At 46.2% G+C, this 19502-nt stretch overlaps 1 protein-coding gene across 2 annotated transcripts in view; it reads left to right on the forward strand.

Moving 5' to 3' along the window:
• The window catches only part of DIS3L (DIS3 like exosome 3'-5' exoribonuclease), a 342741-nt gene that overhangs the window by 88628 nt on the left and 234611 nt on the right, over positions 1-19502 (forward strand). For both annotated transcript variants that reach the window (XR_011201373.1, XM_069222896.1), the window contains exon 7: positions 14000-14179. Coding sequence is in view for 1 of the 2 variants with exons in the window: in XM_069222896.1 (XP_069078997.1) it covers positions 14000-14179 (180 nt within the window). In the remaining variant the exon portion in view is untranslated. The remainder of the gene's footprint in view (positions 1-13999; positions 14180-19502) is intronic.

Consider the following 19502-nt stretch of genomic DNA (forward strand, 5'->3'; position numbering starts at 1 on the left):
GAAAGAAAGGTGCTACCATGGCCTTTCTAGGAAATATTCCAATGACCGAAATATGTAAGGCAGCTACATGGTCTACGCCTCATACATTTACCAAGCACTACTGTGTAGATGTGTGTAGGAAAGTACCATCTTGCCTGGCATGTTACCCCCATTTTTCACTGTATATATGTTGTTTTAGTTGTATGTGTCACTGGGACCCTGTCAGCCAGGGCCCCAGTGCTCATAAGTGTGCCTGAATGTGTTACCTGTGTAGTGACTAACCGTCTCACTGAGGCTCTGCTAATCAGAACCTCAGTGGTTATGCTCTCTCATTTCTTTCAAATTGTCACTAACAGGCTAGTGACCAATTTTACCAATTTACATTGGCTTACTGGAACACCCTTATAATTCCCTAGTATATGGTACTGAGGTACCCAGGGTATTGGGGTTCCAGGAGATCCCTATGGGCTGCAGCATTTCTTTTGCCACCCATAGGGAGCTCTGACAATTCTTACACAGGCCTGCCACTGCAGCCTGAGTGAAATAACGTCCACGTTATTTCACAGCCATTTTACACTGCACTTAAGTAACTTATAAGTCACCTATATGTCTAACCTTTACCTGGTAAAGGTTAGGTGCAAAGTTACTTAGTGTGAGGGCACCCTGGCACTAGCCAAGGTGCCCCCACATTGTTCAGGGCCAATTCCCCGTACTTTGTGAGTGCGGGGACACCCTTACACGCGTGCACTACATATAGGTCACTACCTATATGTAGCTTCACAATGGTAACTCCGAATATGGCCATGTAACATGTCTATGATCATGGAATTGCCCCCTCTATGCCATCCTGGCATAGTTGGCACAATCCCATGATCCCAGTGGTCTGTAGCACAGACCCTGGTACTGCCAAACTGCCTTTTCAGGGGTTTCACTGCAGCTGCTGCTGCTGCCAACCCCTCAGACAGGCTTCTGCCCTTCTGGGGTCCAGCCAGGCCTGGCCCAGGATGGCAGAACAAAGGACTTCCTCTGAGAGAGGGTATTACACCCTCTCCCTTTGGAAAATGGTGTGAAGGCAGGGGAGGAGTAGCCTCCCCCAGCCTCTGGAAATGCTTTCATGGGCACATTTGGTGCCCATTTCTGCATAAGCCAGTCTACACCGGTTCAGGGACCCCTTAGCCCTGCTCTGGCGCGAAACTGGACAAAGGAAAGGGGAGTGACCACTCCCCTGACCTGTACCTCCCCTGGGAGGTGCCCAGAGCTCCTCCAGTGTGCTCCAGACCTCTGCCATCTTGGAAACAGAGGTGCTGCTGGCACACTGGACTGCTCTGAGTGGCCAGTGCCATCAGGTGACGTCAGAGACTCCTTCTGATAGGCTCCTTCAGGTGTTGCTAGCCTATCCTCTCTCCTAGGTAGCCAAACCCTCTTTTCTGGCTATTTAGGGTCTCTGTCTCTTGGGATTCTTTAGATAACGAATGCAAGAGCTCATCCGAGTTCCTCTGCATCTCTCTCTTCACCTTCTGCCAAGGAATCGACTGCTGACCGCGCTGGAAGCCTGCAAAACTGCAACATAGTAGCAAAGACGACTACTGCAACTCTGTAACGCTGATCCTGCTGCCTTCTCGACTGTTTTGCTGGTGGTGCATGCTGTGGGGGTAGTCTGCCTCCTCTCTGCACTAGAAGCTCTGAAGAAATCTCCCGTGGGTCGACGGAATCGTCCCCCTGCAACCGCAGGCACCAAAGAACTGCATCACCGGTCCCCTGGGTCTCCTCTCAGCACGACGAGCGAGGTCTCTTATATCCAGCAACTCTGTCCAAGTGACTCCCACAGTCCAGTGACTCTTCAGTCAAAGTTTGGTGGAGGTAAGTCCTTGCCTCCCCACGCCAGACTGCATTGCTGGGAACCGCGACTTTTGCAGCTACTCCGGCCTCTGTGCACTTCTGGCGGAAATCCTTTGTGCACAGCCAAGCCTGGGTCCACGGCACTCTAACCTGCATTGCACGACTTTCTAAGTTGGTCTCCGGCGACGTGGGACTCCTTTGTGCGACTTCGGGTGAGCACCGTTTCACGCATCCTCGTAGTGCCTGTTTCTGGCACTTCTCCGGGTGCTGCCTGCTGCTGAGAGGGCTCCTTGTCTTGCTCGACGCCCCCTCTGTCCCCTGACGCAATTGGCGACATCCTGGTCCCTCCTGGGCCACAGCAGCATCCAAAAACCCTTACCGCACGATTTGCAGCTTGCAAGGCTTGTTGGCGGTCTTTCGGCGGGAAAACACTTCTGCACGACTCTCCACGGCGTGAGGGATCCGTCCTCCAAAGGGGAAGTCTCTAGCCCTTGTCGTTCCTGCAGAAACCTAAGCTTCTACTGTCCAGTAGCAGCTTCTTTGCACCCACAGCTGGCATTTCCTGGGCATCTGCCCATCTCCGACTTGCTTGTGACTTTTGGACTTGGTCCCCTTGTTCCACAGGTACCCTCGACTGGAAATCCATCGTTGTTGCATTGCTGGTTTGTGTCTTTCCTGCAGAATTCCCCTATCACGACTTCTGTGTCCTTTGGGGAACTTTAGTGCACTTTGCACTCACTTTTCAGGGTCTTGGGGTGGGCTATTTTTCTAACCCTTACTATTTTCTAAAAGTCCCAGCGATCCTCTACAAGGTCACATAGGTTTGGGGTCCATTTGTGGTTCGCATTCCACTTTTGGAGTATATGGTTTGTGTTGCCCCTATCCCTATGTGTCCCCATTGCATCCTATTTGTAACTATACATTGTTTGCACTGTTTTCTAAGACTATACTGCATATTTTTGGTATTGTGTACATATATCTTGTGTATATTTGCTATCCTCATACTGAGGGTACTCACTGAGATACTTTTGGCATATTGTCATAAAAATAAAGTACCTTTATTTTTAGTATATCTGTGTATTGTGTTTTCTTATGATATTGTGCATATGACACTAGTGGTACTGTAGGAGCTTCACTCGTCTCCTAGTTCAGCCTAAGCTGCTCTGCTAAGCTAACATTATCTATCAGCCTATGCTGCTAGACACCCTATACACTAATAAGGGATAACTGGGCCTGGTGCAAGGTGCAAGTACCCCTTGGTACTCACTACAAGCCAGTCCAGCCTCCTACAATGTGCTAACGGCACAACAAGCCACAGTAGGCCAAGCAGTACTACGAACATTGTTTCAAACAACTTCAACTCCTACAGGCTGAACCACCGCTTTTGGGGAGATAACTGCTTACTAGTCTATGCACAGCATGTGTATCTGCAGCTACACATGCCATCGAACGGAAAATGTCACTTACCCAGTGTACATCTGTTCGTGGCATTAGTCGCTGCAGATTCACATGCGCCCACCCGCCTCCCCGGGAGCCTGTAGCCGTTTAGAAGTTGATCCTGAACATCTGTATATTTGTAAATATATTACTTTAAACTACATTATGTACATTACTCCATTGCATGGGCACTATTACTAGCATACACAACTCCTACCTCACCCTCTGCGGGGGAAAACAATCTAAGATGGTGTCGACGCCCATGCGCAATGGAGCCGAAATGGGAGGAGTCCCTCGGTCTCGTGACTCGAAAAGACTTCTTCGAAGAAAAACAACTTGTAACACTCCGAGCCCAACACCAGATGGCGGGATGTGCACAGCATGTGAATCTGCAGTGACTAATGCCACGAACAGATGTACACTGGGTAAGTGACATTTTCCATATATATATATATATATATATATATATATATATATATATATATATATATATATATATGTATGTATGTATATATATATATGTCACCGAAGCAAACAAAGGTTAAAGGGATGACATAATTAGGTGTGGTTAAAAAAAAAAAACCTGATAATACTTTAGAAATAAACATTAGAAATTAATAGGGAAAAAATAAAGATTAAAGTGGTGACCTTATAGTTAGGTGAAAATGTCAGTTTGAATGTAACATTGTAAACTAAAAAAAAACCTGAAAAGCATCAGTTATTGTTAACTGAAGTAATTATCTCTTGCCCTCGCCTTGCACAGTGATGTCATCTATGATGTCACATCAGATGTGTAATCAGTGAAGCTATCAATGATGTCATAGAATATGTCAGTGATGTAATATGTGAAGTCATAAGCAGTGCACTGTGATGGCATGAGATCTAGTTACTTCAGTTAGCTATAATTATTGGTACTAATTAATCTGATTGTTTGAGAGACCTCTTTTTTCCTATCACTTGTCTCGGTGCTGTGGGACCGAGCAATCTCATTGACTGGCCTCAACCTGAAGGACAATTTTGCAGCCACCATTACAGGACTCCAGGCTCTGCCCCCACATCCTCAGTGTAGATATATAATTAAGCATAAGGGGCAGAGTAAGAATGTCCTGACACCCTGGTGCTTTTGGGGTCCAACATTAAAAAAAGTGTTTCTAATTTTGACATTTAATTTATCAGTGTTTCCTCCCTGAATCTTTTGTTACACATTTTACACATCCATTGTCATATTTGACTTTTCTATAAGTCAGGCCTTAAATGACCATAAATAGCAGAATCTGCTCTAAAGTCAAATTCTAAATGTGATCATGAAGTGAACGTTCTTCCCTGTCACATTCAGGGCAAAGCCTTACAAATGAGCCCATAGAGGTAATGTGGAGGGGCAAGAGCTCACAAATACAACAAACAGACACAATAATATATTGTTCGACTCAGTGCTTACCTTTTTCTTCAAATAAACTACTTTAATCATGCAGCAAAGCATCAGTAAAAGTGTCCAGATCCTGCATTGCAATCTTACTACATGGTCTAGTGAAATATTGTTGCCCTTCAAAGGTGCGTTCTTCTCCCCTCTCACTTGGGATTTTCTCTCTAAGTTGGGTAACTCCAAGCAAAGACACGAATATGGTGTAGTGTAGGCTAATATTATCCAATTGGTGTGTTCAGTAGGGTATTTTTTTTTTTTTTTAGACCTAAGAACTTTGTATTGACAAAGTTTAGCATCCTAGCAGCAAACATCCACTTTGGGTATTAGGCCCAGTCTCTCAGTCTCTGCGATGCAGCCCTGTGTTGCTTGCTCAAACAGTGAAGTAATTCGGAAGTGCAGAGTGGTAGGGTCAGTGACTTCGCATGCTGGGCTTTAGCAGCTAGGGACTACACACGGTGGGTGCCCGTGCAACTCCCCTATGACTGGGATTAAAGCATGCTTTGCTGGTGTGTTGCCAATTGTGGCCTCTGGGCCGATGCAGGCAGGCGTTCATCTTGGGCAGTTAGCAGTTACAGCCTCTTGGGTAGGTGGCAGTAGGTGCTCATCTTCGGCAGTTGAAGTCTCCTGATTGATGCATGCAGATGCTTGTGTCTAAAGACTCTTCTATTGTCAACAGCAGCCAAAAGACTTTGGGTTGGAATGCCAGCAGCATGATTATGAGGTGATATACTACATCTTACACCTAAAGGGTACTGGAAGACTGGGGGACCATCACACTTTGGTTCAGGACTTGTTCCACTCCTCTTCAATGGTCAGTTACTTTTGGGGGTATCACATGCCGAGAACATGCTGGGCTTCCCCTTGACAGTCTTTCCTTCTGCAGTGCCAGCACTTTCCTTCCCTTTCACGGCAGGCAGCTTCTCTGTGCTGTAGGCAGACCCTCAGTTTCTTCAGCAAGTGTCAAATGACAGGAGGATGTCTCATCACCCCTAAGTGAATGACTGTCATGCACACAGCAGTCCTTTGAGTACTCCGCCGCACACTCCTTTGCTCTGCCAGAAAAACTAGGAACTAAAATAGTGGAGTGATTTGAATTCTAACTTTAGACTTTTTCAGATTGAGGATGTGGATGCACTGTCTAAGGTTTCAGGATTGGTTTGGTTCTCCATCAAATGTCATTGTCTGGTGGATCCTCGGATGCAGCATTTGTGTAAGGTGATGGCTCTCACAGCAGATAGTGATGGTGATGACTCCAAACAGCAGTATCCAAAACAAAGGCACAATATAGTGTGAGATATCTGCCTCTGGCTACCATCAACCTTCTGGAAGCAGTAATACGGGGCACACAAAAAGACACGTCCTGTCTACAGACTTCCTCACCTTGAACAACAAATTGCAGTTCCACCCTTCAGCCCAAACATCTACCAAATGTTAGCAATCAGGAAGAACTAATCAGAAGCCCCTTGCCAACAAAAACGAGCCCTGTCTCCATCCTGTCATTTCAGTGTCTGAATTGCCATTGTCCAGCCAGAGGAGTGAAGGCAGTACACTTTCACGTTATGGGAAAACTGTATCCCTCCTCAATCTTTTGTCATGCTCAACCTGCTGTCATTCACAATGGATCTTACATGTCCTAGCACTCTCACTCTCACAACACCCAGAGTCCTACTACCTCACATGTGTTATACACCTATTACATATGCATAGACTCACCATGCACGTGGAATGTCAGTATAAAGTCTGGGGATTCAAATAGAAAGTATAAATGTACTTGGGAGAGCTCAACAGATCTCTAGAAACATAGAGCAAAAAGTCTGGTCATATTAAAGATTCACAAAAACCTGTTACGCTGCCACCTCGCCTTTTATATTACTTAACCAGAGCGTGGATTGAAATCCCATGCCCGCCACAAGGGCATGGTTTGTGCACTTCTCCATAATACAGATCACATTCTTGCTACCAGGGACAGGCCTAGACCTCTGTGATTATGTTAGTAATGTGATGCTAGGACCAAACATAAATTCATCTACCAGTTTCACATACAGTTGAGCTGTCAGGGTAGAGGTATACTCCTATTCACCATGCATAGGTCACTCCTATCCCAACAAACGTCCTTAAATTTGGTATTGATATGAAAGTGATCCCTCTCTTTTCCACTATACATGCTATCTGTTAGTTGTGGAAAGGCTCATATAGAATGTACAGTAGCCGAAGACCAGGTGTGGTAACTTGAGGATTGCTTTTTAAGAAGTAAATGTTGTTGCAGAAGTTGTTCACACTGTTTACCATTATGTTAACTTTGGGTGAGGATCAGATTTGAATCTAACAATTTTTTTTTTTTTTGTGACCGACTTGGACTGCTCCTAGGTGTGTGACACATTGAAAGATATTGTTTTAACTTCTGCTCCCCCACCCAATAATAGAAAACTCCTCAGATTTGTCATGGTGGAGGCAGAGGTAGTGCTCTTTCATCACGCCTTGTTTATTGACATTTATCAGATCTGTGTGGAAATAGATTAACTGAAAACATTTGCTACATGCAAATTACCATTTGTTTTGTGTTGCTCTTAATAAGAATCATCCTTAAGAAATGTGTAAATCAGATGAAACCTTTTGTGCCTTTGTGAAGATCCTCAGCGATATGATTGAGCTAAATTGTGAAAGTATTTGAAACCAGGGAGCTTGTCCTAAGCTGGATACCCTCTTTCACCATCAGACACTGTAGAGCTGTCTTAGCAGCTGTGATGTTATCTCCTTTTATTAAAACACAGGACAATTTAGACCATAGCATTATGGTGCCTTCTGGAGGCAGTGAATTCGACAAGAAATCAGGAAGACCATGTGTCCATGCAATACAGTTTACCCAAGCTCTCAACAGCTCCGACCACCTGAGTTCTTTGGAAGCTGTACAGTAGTGGAAAGATATATCCTGATTTACTCAGATCAAAGAGATCATTAGCTATCTGCTGCACTTTTATACCCATTCTGCTGCTGAAATGAGTTGATCCTCAAGCTCGAGGGAGTAGTCCTCTCATAATTTTCTTTTGCATGTCCCAAAAACAATGTGCTATGTCTCGGAACTGTTGAAATGTAAACTGTTTTGGCTGCTTTCCACTTGTAGGTAGATTGGAGAACACCACAGTGACCTATTTCCCAAGAGGCAGCATATGCTTTAATACAGGAGGAGGATGTTAATTAGTCGTTGTGGGCTTAAAGAAGAGAAGTGCTGCGACAAGGTGTTCTGTGTGAATGAAACATAGGACTTTTTTTTACCAAAGGTTTGTTATTATCAAGTTTAGCATTCTACAGAACCTTATGTTGGAGTTCAAGTAGATAACGTGATGATCACACCAATGGTAGATCATGCAAGTGTAATGTTGGCTACTACATACTACTTCTGTGTTCTTAACCCAGAAGCTATAAAAGAAGTTGGGTGCTCTGAATCAATACTTTTCTTTCTCCTTCTTGCACACCTGCCACTCATTTGTTCCCTTCAACTCAACATTTTGCCTTTTATTTACTTTCTAAGATTTTGGCCATTGAAGGTCCTTCCTCTTCCTTGATCCAAATCATAATTTTCTTTGTCTTTTCCTATCATCTTGTGGCTGGCAACACCCAAATACTTTTTTCTTTTCCCCACATACACTCCCCACCTGCAAACAGTTGTTCAGCTGTTTCACAGTCAACCGTCCCTGGATGGCTGTTGCAGTAATTATGATGAACTCCCCAAAATCGAAAACATTCTAATATTCTGACATTCGAGCACTTGTGTCCCTCACTATCTTATACACTTCTCCCTTGCGGTCTTGTTGCGTAGATTCTCATTAGGGTAATGAGGCTACTGGATTTGGGCAGTAAGATCGCCTGGATTGAGGGTACTGAGTACAATTCCACACCAGGTGACACCTGTTTTCCCCAATCCGGGGTGTCTAGCTAACTAGCAGAGCCCCATCTCTGAAGCAGATGACTGTGGCAACCAAGCTCATGGTGAGATAGACTCCCCAGGGAATCGTGGTACATCAGATCGCATCACGGTCTCTCAGTTACCAAGATCTCACTCAGGAAAAGACAACAAAGGCAGAATATATTTAAATAAGCATTTATTAAAATATCTGCATCGTATATAAAAGCATATGCATAGCAATAACGAGGATGATAAAAAAACAATAGGAGCAGTGTGACTAAAAATGTAAAACACAGAAACAGACCTATCATCCTGTCTAAACAGGGGTTGGTGGATCTATAGCCCCTCACCTACGGTATGAGCACAGCATACTAAGCCTAATCTCCCTTGGGTTTCCCCCTGGGAGAACATTATCCCTCATACCTAAAGAAAAGTCACCGTCCCCATCTGGATCAGGGCTCCGTCATCTAAGCAGGTAGCTGTAGTGAAGCTTGCAGCAATCAGCACAGTTGTGCTCATCTGGCTGGAATCTCCCTCTCCCTCTAACGTGTCTGGGACAAAGGTTTTTTTTATAATAAAAGAGCTGACATTCTAAGAAATGTGCCCCACTTTTGAATGTGTGTTTCTGTGAATGCTGGAGACACAGCACACCTCCTATCTGACTGTAGCCTTGAAGAAAGCACAAGGTGAAATAAATGCCTTTCTAAGAACGTAATGCTTTCCTAGGTGAAAGAACAACGAGATAGAGAAAATAAAATAGCACCGCTAAAGTAGCTATTGCTAGAAAAATAAAGCAACGCTGAATAAAATGTAACTGTATTAAAAGGCACAGCTGCAGGCCTAGTTAGCTAAAACAATGTGTCTAAAACATGGCTAAAATAGCTACACAACAGTGTACATCCCACAACCTCAGCCAGAAGCTTCATGGTATGTTTCAACAATTATATAAGTATGAAAACATGTATAACTATCTCTGTGGCCATATCTCACTTGTAAAACACCTTTCATGCATTTCCTTCTACCCAACCTAGGTACTGATACTCTATCTTAACCATTTTCTGTCAGGCATACTAGAATAGGTCAGCTAATTTTTATGATGTGCTTTGACAGTCTGCTGTTTAACACGCCTTTACTACGTGTATTGTACAGCACGAGGGAAGGGCAGATTTGGGCCCTACCTGGGAGCAGATTCTGCTTAGTGATTTTAGAAGAGAAAATGCAATTTCCTGTAGTGACTGTAGGTGACAAAAGTGGACTTCTGTGTAGAATGATTAACACTTAGACATGCTGATGGTTGTGCCAAGGGAGAAAGGTGCAGGATGTTGTGGGGTATCAAGCAGAGGGGTACGGATGACGGCATGCACAGGCAAAAATCAAATACATGTGAAATGACTGTTACTGGCTCTATCATTAACTGCTGTTCTTTGCTGTGCTGCTATGCTTTGCACTCCTGTGAAATAGCCTTATATTCATCGTCTAACATGATGTTGATAGAGGGCAAATGCAGATGTGAGCACACCTGTGATCTTTAGGTGCCCGTCCTGTCCGGACTGGAATGCTGGACATTAACGTTCAAGGGTCTGTGTTGCTATGCTCTGTCCCTGCCCAGTCAGAAGGTGCACCTTACTGATGGTGAGGGAAAGAAGTATCAGAGTATCAGCATTTATCTAGAATTGCAGGGCTATTCGGTTGCTTGGATTATTATATGCACTTTTATGTTAAACAGTGTTGTAGCCTATCATTGGCTCTTGAATCGTGCTTTCCAGCTGCAGTGGACTCCCATGTGCTGTGTGGAAGCTTTTATTCAGTAAGATGTGGAGTTTTGCTCATGTTTTCAAGGGTATCTTCTGATCTATGCCATAATGAGGAAACGTTTGCTGTGCTTAATCCACCTGATGTTGCCTGATTTTTCCCCTCACACGGATTGTCCTGGGATGGTAAGAGTTTCTTTTTTAAGAAGAGGCATTTTGCATTCTTCAAATGAATAGGCACTGTCAGCTCACTCAAGGTTTTTGATGTTGAGAAGAGTTGTTAAGGAAGAGTTCCTTGATGTATGTTACAGGACATCTTTTTGCTAACATAATGGCTTTGATCCAGTTTATTTCTACACAACCTTGTCTAGGTTCATACGATTAATGATGTTTCAGAATAGCAGAGTGGAAAGTCTATAAAGTTATTGAACATTAGTAGGTTCAAACAGGATTGATGAGCCATGTAAGCTCAGATTTTCATGATCTGCGACTTGGTTGGCTTGCCAAACATGTTGTGTAGGAAGCTGGCTCTTTATGTGTTATGTCAAAAACTAGACATACTGTGAAAAGAGTCCAGGGCTTGCTATGCAATCCCAAAGTGCTCTATTTGGAGGTAGTGTGCTCGAGCATCCTATCTCCAAGTAGGAGTGCAAGACATCCACAAATACACACAATGGTCAGTAATTGAGGGAAACAACTCACAAAGGAGATCCTCACCAATTTATAAAAATAGCACATATCTTTATATATACATAGGCATCAGAGACAAATCGTTCAGGTAAGTACATTTTGTAATTTATATTCTTTTTACATTTAAAAAGTGGGTGTGCAATTTCTGAGTTCTGCAATGTTATCCCGTGGGAGGAAGAACAAGTTCTCCAAGCAGGGAGAGTACAGTGATTTACAAGACCAATCTCAAGGAGTCAAGGTGAGTGGTGGGCAAGGTCCAAGGCAGCACCAGCAGTACACCACCAGCGGCACAGGGGGGACTGGGTGAAGGGTGAAAAACAGCATTGGGTGCCCAGTGCGTTTCAATGGAGATTGGTCACTGTGAAAAGAGGCTGCAGGCTCTGGCTAGGAAGCCAGTGGGGCTGAACCAACAGCGGGGCTCAAGCCTCACGATGCTCTGGCAACTTTGGTCCCGGCCCGGCCCAGGGCGATGGATGCAGAGGTGTCTTCAGGTGTTGGGTTTTCTTTACCAGAGTGGTCATGGTAGAAAGGGGGCTGCACGTAGAGGCTGCGGCTGTTGTCGGGGAGTCCTGAAGGCTTGTGGAACCGGTTGGCATCAGTGGTCCACTTGAACTCGGGCCGGAGGCAACAGGTGCAGTGGTGACTTCAGGTGTCTGGTTTTGGCGGTTCCAGAGGCTTCAGAGTCCTTTCTTTGGAGTTTGTAAGAGAACAGGTCCGCTGCTAACTGGAGATCTTGAGTTTTTATTTACTCAGGCAGCCCTCCTGGGTTTCTGGAGTCACAGCTGTTGGACGAGTGTTTTGCTTTCACTAATGACCGAGCTGACAAAAATCTCTGGAATGCAATTCTTAGTTCAAAGAAGACATTTAATATTACTTCACCACGAGGTTCCTAAAAAGAGATTAGTATTTCGAAGGCAAACTTTTAAAAATAGTCCCAGCAATGAAAGGAAAATATATCAAAATAAATGTGATTATATTATAGCATAATTGCAAAGCAAAGGATAAAGTAAAAATTAATTACCGTAGGGCCTGCCAAGCACTTAATCTTTCTCATGCCAGCAAGAAGATGACCCCATTCAACTGCGAGAAAGCTATTCACCCTCACGGGACAAGTGTCGGGCATTTGACGTCCAATCCTGTCCGAGGTCTTGGAAATTCTCTCGCTACTGAGCAGGGCCACCTCTTTTATAGCCCCCCCCACCCCCCCTCCCCCCACCCACCTAACAGATGGAAATATTCAAACATGCTGGCTACTGTAGGTCAGTGATGGAAGAAAATCGCTGAAAACTGGCCAGCCTTTTACGGGTCTTCTCCCAAGGCCGAACTGTTCCCTGCACTGAAGAAAACAAAAACTATGTACTTTCTTATCATGAACTGTTTGTGTTCGTGAGAGAAAATATGAAAAAACAAGTTTAGTTTACCATGTGGACAAACACAGCTCAATTGCAATGTCTCAACTGCAATGTCTAACGCCACGGTAAAGCCAATAGTCAGTGGTCAAACATACTTATTTTCAATACAATGAGTCAGAGTCGACTTTAGTGTAGGATTCAGCAAGGATTGCAGACAGGCCGGCGGGGTTGGTACCAGGTCAGCTGCTACTTTTCTCCTCTTCTACTTTTGCGGCTCTTTAGTGTCCTTGGTCTTCTTAGGTCATCAAGATCTGCTTCTCTGGTGCCAGGGGCTCCCTTAAATATTGAAGTTAGGGGCGTTTCAGGGAGCGTAGGGTAGTAGGTAATTACACTGGGGTCACTACATCCCCTATGTGATCACTTCCTGTGGGAAGCGGGCATAACCCTGTCCCATAATTCCTAAATCTGCCAATACCAAGATGGCAGATTCTGAAATGTGATATCCCGAGAGAAAAGGCTCTCACCTTAGAGGACCAGACTCTTGTCTGGTGGTGGCAGACTGGCTCATACTAGTCACCAAGCACACCAGAGGCTGTTAGGTTTTCAGGGGGCACCTCTAAGGTGCCCTCTGGGTGCATGTATTGATAATTCCATCACTGGAATCAGTGTGGGTTTATCAATACAAGATGTTTTGATACCAAACATCCCTATCTTCAGTGAAGCCATCGGGTAGCTGGGGAACTCTATTGACCAGTGTACAGCACATGTACCTAAAATGTCTTCACTGCCTACCTACTATAGCACGGGCATTTCTGCAGGAGCAGATATGCCCTCACATGTAATATACTGCACCCTGCCTTAGAAGGGAAAGGCGTGCTGTAGAGGTGACTTACATATATTGCATGCAGTGTCAGGGGACATGCCACACAGGCAGTGTGACATGTCATGTTTTTTTTTTTGTCTCCTCCAAGACACACAGCCTGCAATGGCAGCCTGGCATGTGCTTGGTGAAGGGTCCCTTAAGGTGGCACAAGTTGTGCTGCAGTCCTCACAGACTGTCTTTAGTACCTCAGGCACTAAATACCAGGGGTACCGTTTACTAGGGACGTACAAAGGATGCTAAAGGATTTGCCAATTGGTGAAACAATTGCACGGATTTGGTAAAGCGTTCTGGCACTGGGGACCTTTCAGTCAAAATCACATCAGGTACAAGGCATAAATTGGAGGTAACCATGTCAAAAGTAGGTACTTTCCTACATGTTGCATAATTCTTTAGTTTATGTGGTTAGAGTAATGTGCCTAGTCCATTCTACCCGTATGAATGCTGAATGCTTTAAAGTATACCTCCTTTTTTAGTCTATAATGAAGAAGGTGGGTGATTGAGATAAATGTACACCAGGTGATATTGCATTCAAATGAAGCATTTGTTGTACCCTAGATTTTGATGCAGTTGAACACTTTAGGAACACTGTAATGCTGCTTTTTGGATTCTTAACTAAAGTACAACTGCAAATTTAGCCGAAAACATATTTAAATGTTTGTTATTATCAAAGCAAATATGTTTGGCACTTACTCTCCCTCTCAACACTACTAATTTCCTAATGAATGCATATTTTTATTTAAGATCTCCAAAGTGACATCCTCATCCACGGCAACAAAGCCCGTAACAGGGCTATCCATGGGGACGTGGTGGCAGTGGAAATGCTGCCAAAGAACGAGTGGAAAGGCCGATTCAGTGCACTGAGCGAGAATGAGCCAGATGACAAAACAACTGGGGAGGCTCAGAGCGAGTTGATGCCTACAGGTATGAGTGAAGCCTAGTGTGTGGGTTACATGGTGGAATTCAAGAGAGTTCCAACATAGCCTTTGTCAGAATTATTCTCTTAAATTTACGTTTATTTATTTACGTTGTTTTTGTGCTGTTTGGTCTTCAAGTAGTACATCCCAGTATGTTAGTCATGATAGTGAAAGGTTGGATTGTTTTCTAACATGCTAGTGCAGAGATTATAATCTCTCATGATACTACTGGTTCCCTATGTATCTGTGGACTGGGTAAATGTGGAAACTAAGGGCTTAATGTAGGTTTTGGTGGCTGGGTTACTCCGTCACATCGGTGACGAATATCCCATCTGCCGAAATTTCACAGGAAATAATGGGATATATATTTTGTCGGACAGGATATCCATCACCGATGTGATGTAGTAGCCCATCTGGCAACATATAATTCAGGCTTTAAACCGGTTAAAATTTCTTGGGCAGTATCATCATGTGTGCTCTGATGTACTGATGTAATCAAACAATAATTCTGTCATCTTGTGGAATGAGCTGATTAGAACTTAAACGCTTTTAGCATTGCCTTGCTTATGATTAGTCCTGACTTACCATATAAGCATTGTGGCTTAAATAACTATTTTTCCTACATGTCTCATCTATATTGATTGTATTGATCAATAAAACATTTTATTATGGGGTGGAATTAATTGGGCAGAAGTGAAGTACTTTGCATGGCTCTCCGATTTTGAATTGCACATGTCTATTTGCTATGTACCTACAGTAGCCGTAATAGCTGCTTGTGGCCTGATGGACGACGCCAGCTAGTGCGACTCCTAGGAGGTCACGGTCGAGAAGAAGTTTGCTGGACCGCTTTAGGAGCCCCAAATCTTCTTCCTCAAGGTCCTTGGAACACTCTGGGAAGAGGCACAAGAAGAACTCTAAATGGACTTCAACTTCACCTCGTCCACCTGCCAACGTGACGAGATTCGGACCCCGCTCAACTAAAAGACTTCTACGAGGCCATGAGCTGCATATTCGAGTGGGCCAACTCCTCTGGAGTGCCTGCGGGGTCGGAGGAGGCCCGTCCGGTTCTGCGCTGGCAGCTCCGGCCTCGGCTCCGATGGGTTCTTTTGGATCCAGATTGGCGCCGTTCGTGCCAGTGTGACTTTCTCCGGTGCTGATTGCAAAGCCGCCCATCGGTGGCACTAGCCCCATTCTCATTCCAGACGATTCAGAGTCAGAATGCCATTGATCGACTCCAGCAGGGCCCATTGGTACGAGGTCGTTGCTTGAGAGTTTTCTGGAGCAGCCAGGCATGAGTGAAGAGTGGGAGGGGGCACTGGACCATTTAGAGACCCCAGCTTCTTTGGACTGGTGTGAGGAACTAGGAGATGCCAGTGGACTGGACACCTCGCCAGATGCTGGCTTGCTCTCTCCACCTACCGTTATGCAATGGTGCTGAAGAAGGCAGCGGAGGCCCTTGACCTCGAGCTTCCCTCTGTGGAGATCAAGACTAACCTCTTGACGGAAGTGGTTCAGCCTGGGTCTTTCTCATATGAACTCCTATTGTCCTTTAATGAAGCACTGACAGATGTCCTGCTGGGAACTTGGTCCAAGCCCAGTATATGGGCTCTTGTGAACAGGACAATTGCCTGCCGCTATCGCCCTGCCCCGGGTGATCCTAGCTTCCTCACCCAACACCCCACCCCTGAGAGTTTGGTAGTCAAATCCTCAACTTCCATTGGCATGTTCCCTGGCTCTCCCCCGGACAGGGAATCCAAGAGGCTGGATAGCGTAGGCAAGAAAATGTTACCTAACCAGGACCCCAGTGATTATGCTGTCTCCCTTCTAACTTGGCAACTTGGTTACTTTCACCCCACATTTGGCATACTGGTTCCCCCATGCAAGTCCTTAGTATATGGTACCCAGGGCTTTGGGGTGCCAGGGGATGCCCATGAGCTGCAGCATGTATTATGCCACCCATGGGGAGCCTATGCAAAGTGTATCTGTAGGCCTGCCATTGCACCCTGCACCCTTTCACTACATGTTACTGCGTCAGGTCACTGTAAGTCACCCCTATGGCAGGCCCTTTTAGCCCAGAGGGTAGGGTGCAAGTACTTGTGCGTGAGGGCACCCCTGCACTAGCAGAGGTGTCCCCACGAACTCCAGTTCCATTTTCCTGGACTTCGTGAGTGTGGGGTTGCCATTTTATGCGTGTACTGGACATAGGTCGCTACCTATGTCCAGCTGCATAATGGTAACTCCGAACCTAGGCATGTTTGGTATCAAACATGTCGGAATTGTACCCCAATACTGTTGCCAGTATTGGAAGTATGATTCCATGCACTCTGGGGGCTCCTTAGAGGACCCCCAGCATTGCTTCTACCAGTCTTCTGGGGTTTTCCGGGCAGCCCAAGCTGCTGCCAACCCTCAGACAGGTTTCTGCCCTCCTGCTGCTTGAACAGCTCAAGCTCAGGAAGGCAGAACAAAGGATTTCCTTTGGGAGACGGGGGGGTAACACCCTCTCCCCTTGGAAATATGTGTTACATGGCTTGGGAGGAGTAGCCACCCCAAGCTGCAGTATGCTTTGAAGGGCACATTTGGTGCCCTCCGTGCATAAATCCGTCTACACCGGTTCAGGGACCCACAGTCCCTAGTCTGGCACGAAACTTGACAATGGAGAGGGGAGTTCCCACTCCCCTGTCCATCACCATCCCAGGGGTGGTGCACAGAGCACCTCCAGCATGTCCCTGGGTTCTGTCATTTTGAATCCAAGGTTGGCAGGGACCTCTGGGAGAATCTGAGTGGACAGGTCAGGCAGGTGATGTCAGAGCCCCCTCCTGATAGGTGGGCATCTGGCTAGGTGACCAATCCCCCTTTCAGGGCTATTTAGGGCCTCTCTCCCTTGGGTGGGTCCTCCGATTCGGTTTGCAAGATTCCATCAGGACTCCTCTGCAACCTCTACTAGCCACTCGAACTGTGACTGGAACCTCCAGGAACAGACAATCTGCATCCACAACAAAGACTCAGCTTGCAACATTGTTTCCACAGCTCCTTCTAGCTTCTGTAACATTTCCCGGGCTGTGCTTCCTCTGAGGGAGGCAAGTCTTCAGTCTGCAGAAGAAGGAAGAAGGAATCTCCCATGGAGTGAAGTCACTCCCCTGCATTAGCAAGCAACATCGACAGGCTGTGTGGTGCACCTCTCATCTTGAGCTGCGTGGATCGTGCATCACGGGTGGTGGTCCAGAGTAGTCCTCTTGGTCCTCTCTGCCAGCTGTGCAACTTTGGTGGAGGTAAGCCCTTGCCTTTCCGCGCATGACAGTATCCCCTTGCACCGCATCTCTTGCAGCTACCCAGGCTTGTTTGCATCTCCTCCAAGGGATCTTCAGGCCCCGTGTAGCCCCAGCCCCAAGTACTCCTTCCTGCGACGCAGATCCCTCTGCCTGCTCCTCCTGCTGGGTGGGACCCTTCTCCATTAGTGCTGCCTGGGCTCCTCTGTGACTCCTGGTTCCTCATCCAGTGGGTCTCCTGTGGGGGCTGCCTCTTCTTCTTTGGACCCTGTGCTTTGCTGAGGGTCCCCATTGGACTCCCCCTGTGGGTTGAGCCCTCCTGGATCTTGCTGGTCCCTGGCAGCTCCACTTTCGCTTCACCGCGGCTTCTGCTTTTGCCAAGGCTTGTTGGTGGCTTTTTCACACCACAGACCGACTGCACTCATCCACTCGGCGTGGGACGTCGACTGCATCCTCCAGGAACTCTTTACCTGCTCCAGAGCTCCATTCCCTCCTGCTCCTCCTGGAACTCTTCTGTGACTTCTGGACTTGGTCCCCTTCTCCCACAGGTCTTCCTCTTCAGGAATCCACTGCTGGTTTCTTGCAGTCTTGTCTGGGTGTTGCATTTTCTTCATTTTCTTCCTTTTGGGTGGTTTGGGGAAAATCTAGTAATTTTCTCCTTTCCTCCTGGTCGCTAGGGGACACTGTGGTACTTAACTTTGGGGTTTCCTAGTACCCCCAGCTCCCGTCTACACATTCCACTTACCTAGGTGGGGGTCTTTTGTTCGCATTCCATTTTTTTAGTATATGGTTTGGGCTCCCCCTAGGGTCACTATTGTGTATCTGCATTTGCACTGTTTTCTATCACTTTCTATGCCTATTACTGACTACTAGTGTACATATCTATTGTGTTACCTTGTATTAGAGGGGTGCCTCTCTAGTACTTTTTGGTATTGCGTCACTAAAATAAAGTACCTTTATTTTTGCAACACTGAGTGTTTTCTTTCATGTGTGTAAATGCTGTGTGGCTACAGTGGTATTGCACGGGCTTTGCATGTCTCCTAGATAAGCCTATGCTGCTCATCCACAGCTACCTCTAGAGGGCCTGGCTTCCAGACACTGCCTACACTACACTAATAGGGGATATCTGGACCTAGTATAAGGTGTTAAGTACCTCCGGTACCCGCCACACACCAGGCCAGCTCCCTACATTAGTGGTGCAGCAGTGGGATAAGCACTTGCAATTGCCTTACCACTCTGTCACTTGGTAGTTTCCACAGGAAAGACCACTTATTGACTAGGGGTACACAGTGTACTGAGTGTCCGGGAACTAGTCTCTTAAATGTAGGTAATGCTAGGGGTCTAGACATAGCCCTTGCTCTAAACTTCTTCTGAGAGATTAGAGGTTAGGGTAGTTAGGCACACCTACACCGCCCTAACAACAAACCATGTCTTCAGAGCAGAACACATCTCAGGCCATGACCTCAATATGTGGGCCTCACTTTCCAAGAGTTGAGGGAGATGTGCTCAGAAAGGAACATGAAGACAGGGATGAACCCTAACAAGTCTGCTTCTCGGCCTGCTCCTCCAGGATGACCAGGACCATGCTGGTAGCCAGAAGGAGGGGGAGGAAGATGCAGACTCTAGCCCCCCAGTGTTAGAAAGACAGGATCTAGACACGGAGGAGGGTCAGCAGGGTCCCTCAGTGGATCACAGAGTCCCTAGTAAACCCTCTAGCCTAGCTAGGAGCACTTCAGGTAGTGGAAAGGGAAGCCATACCAGTAGGGCTCCCTTTGTGCCCAGAGGACTAGTTGAGAGGGTCACTAAAAATAGGGATAGATCCTCCTCTGCTCACTCATGTCACCTCAATCCCTGGGGGGGGACACTGTTCATCTCCAGGAGAATATTCCCTAGATAGGGGAACTCAGGCAGGTGAGACTGGAGGAGGCCAAGCTGAGGCTGCAGCAGCAACAGCTAGCCCTAGTCAGGGAGGCCTTAGTAGTGGAGAGAGAGAGGGAGGGAGAGGGAGAGGGATAGATTGATTGATTAGCACCCCATGGTGCCAGCAGCTTTGGTTTCAGGGAG

Source organism: Pleurodeles waltl, chromosome 3_1, assembly GCF_031143425.1.
Source record: "Pleurodeles waltl isolate 20211129_DDA chromosome 3_1, aPleWal1.hap1.20221129, whole genome shotgun sequence".
Classification (NCBI taxonomy): domain Eukaryota; kingdom Metazoa; phylum Chordata; class Amphibia; order Caudata; family Salamandridae; genus Pleurodeles; species Pleurodeles waltl.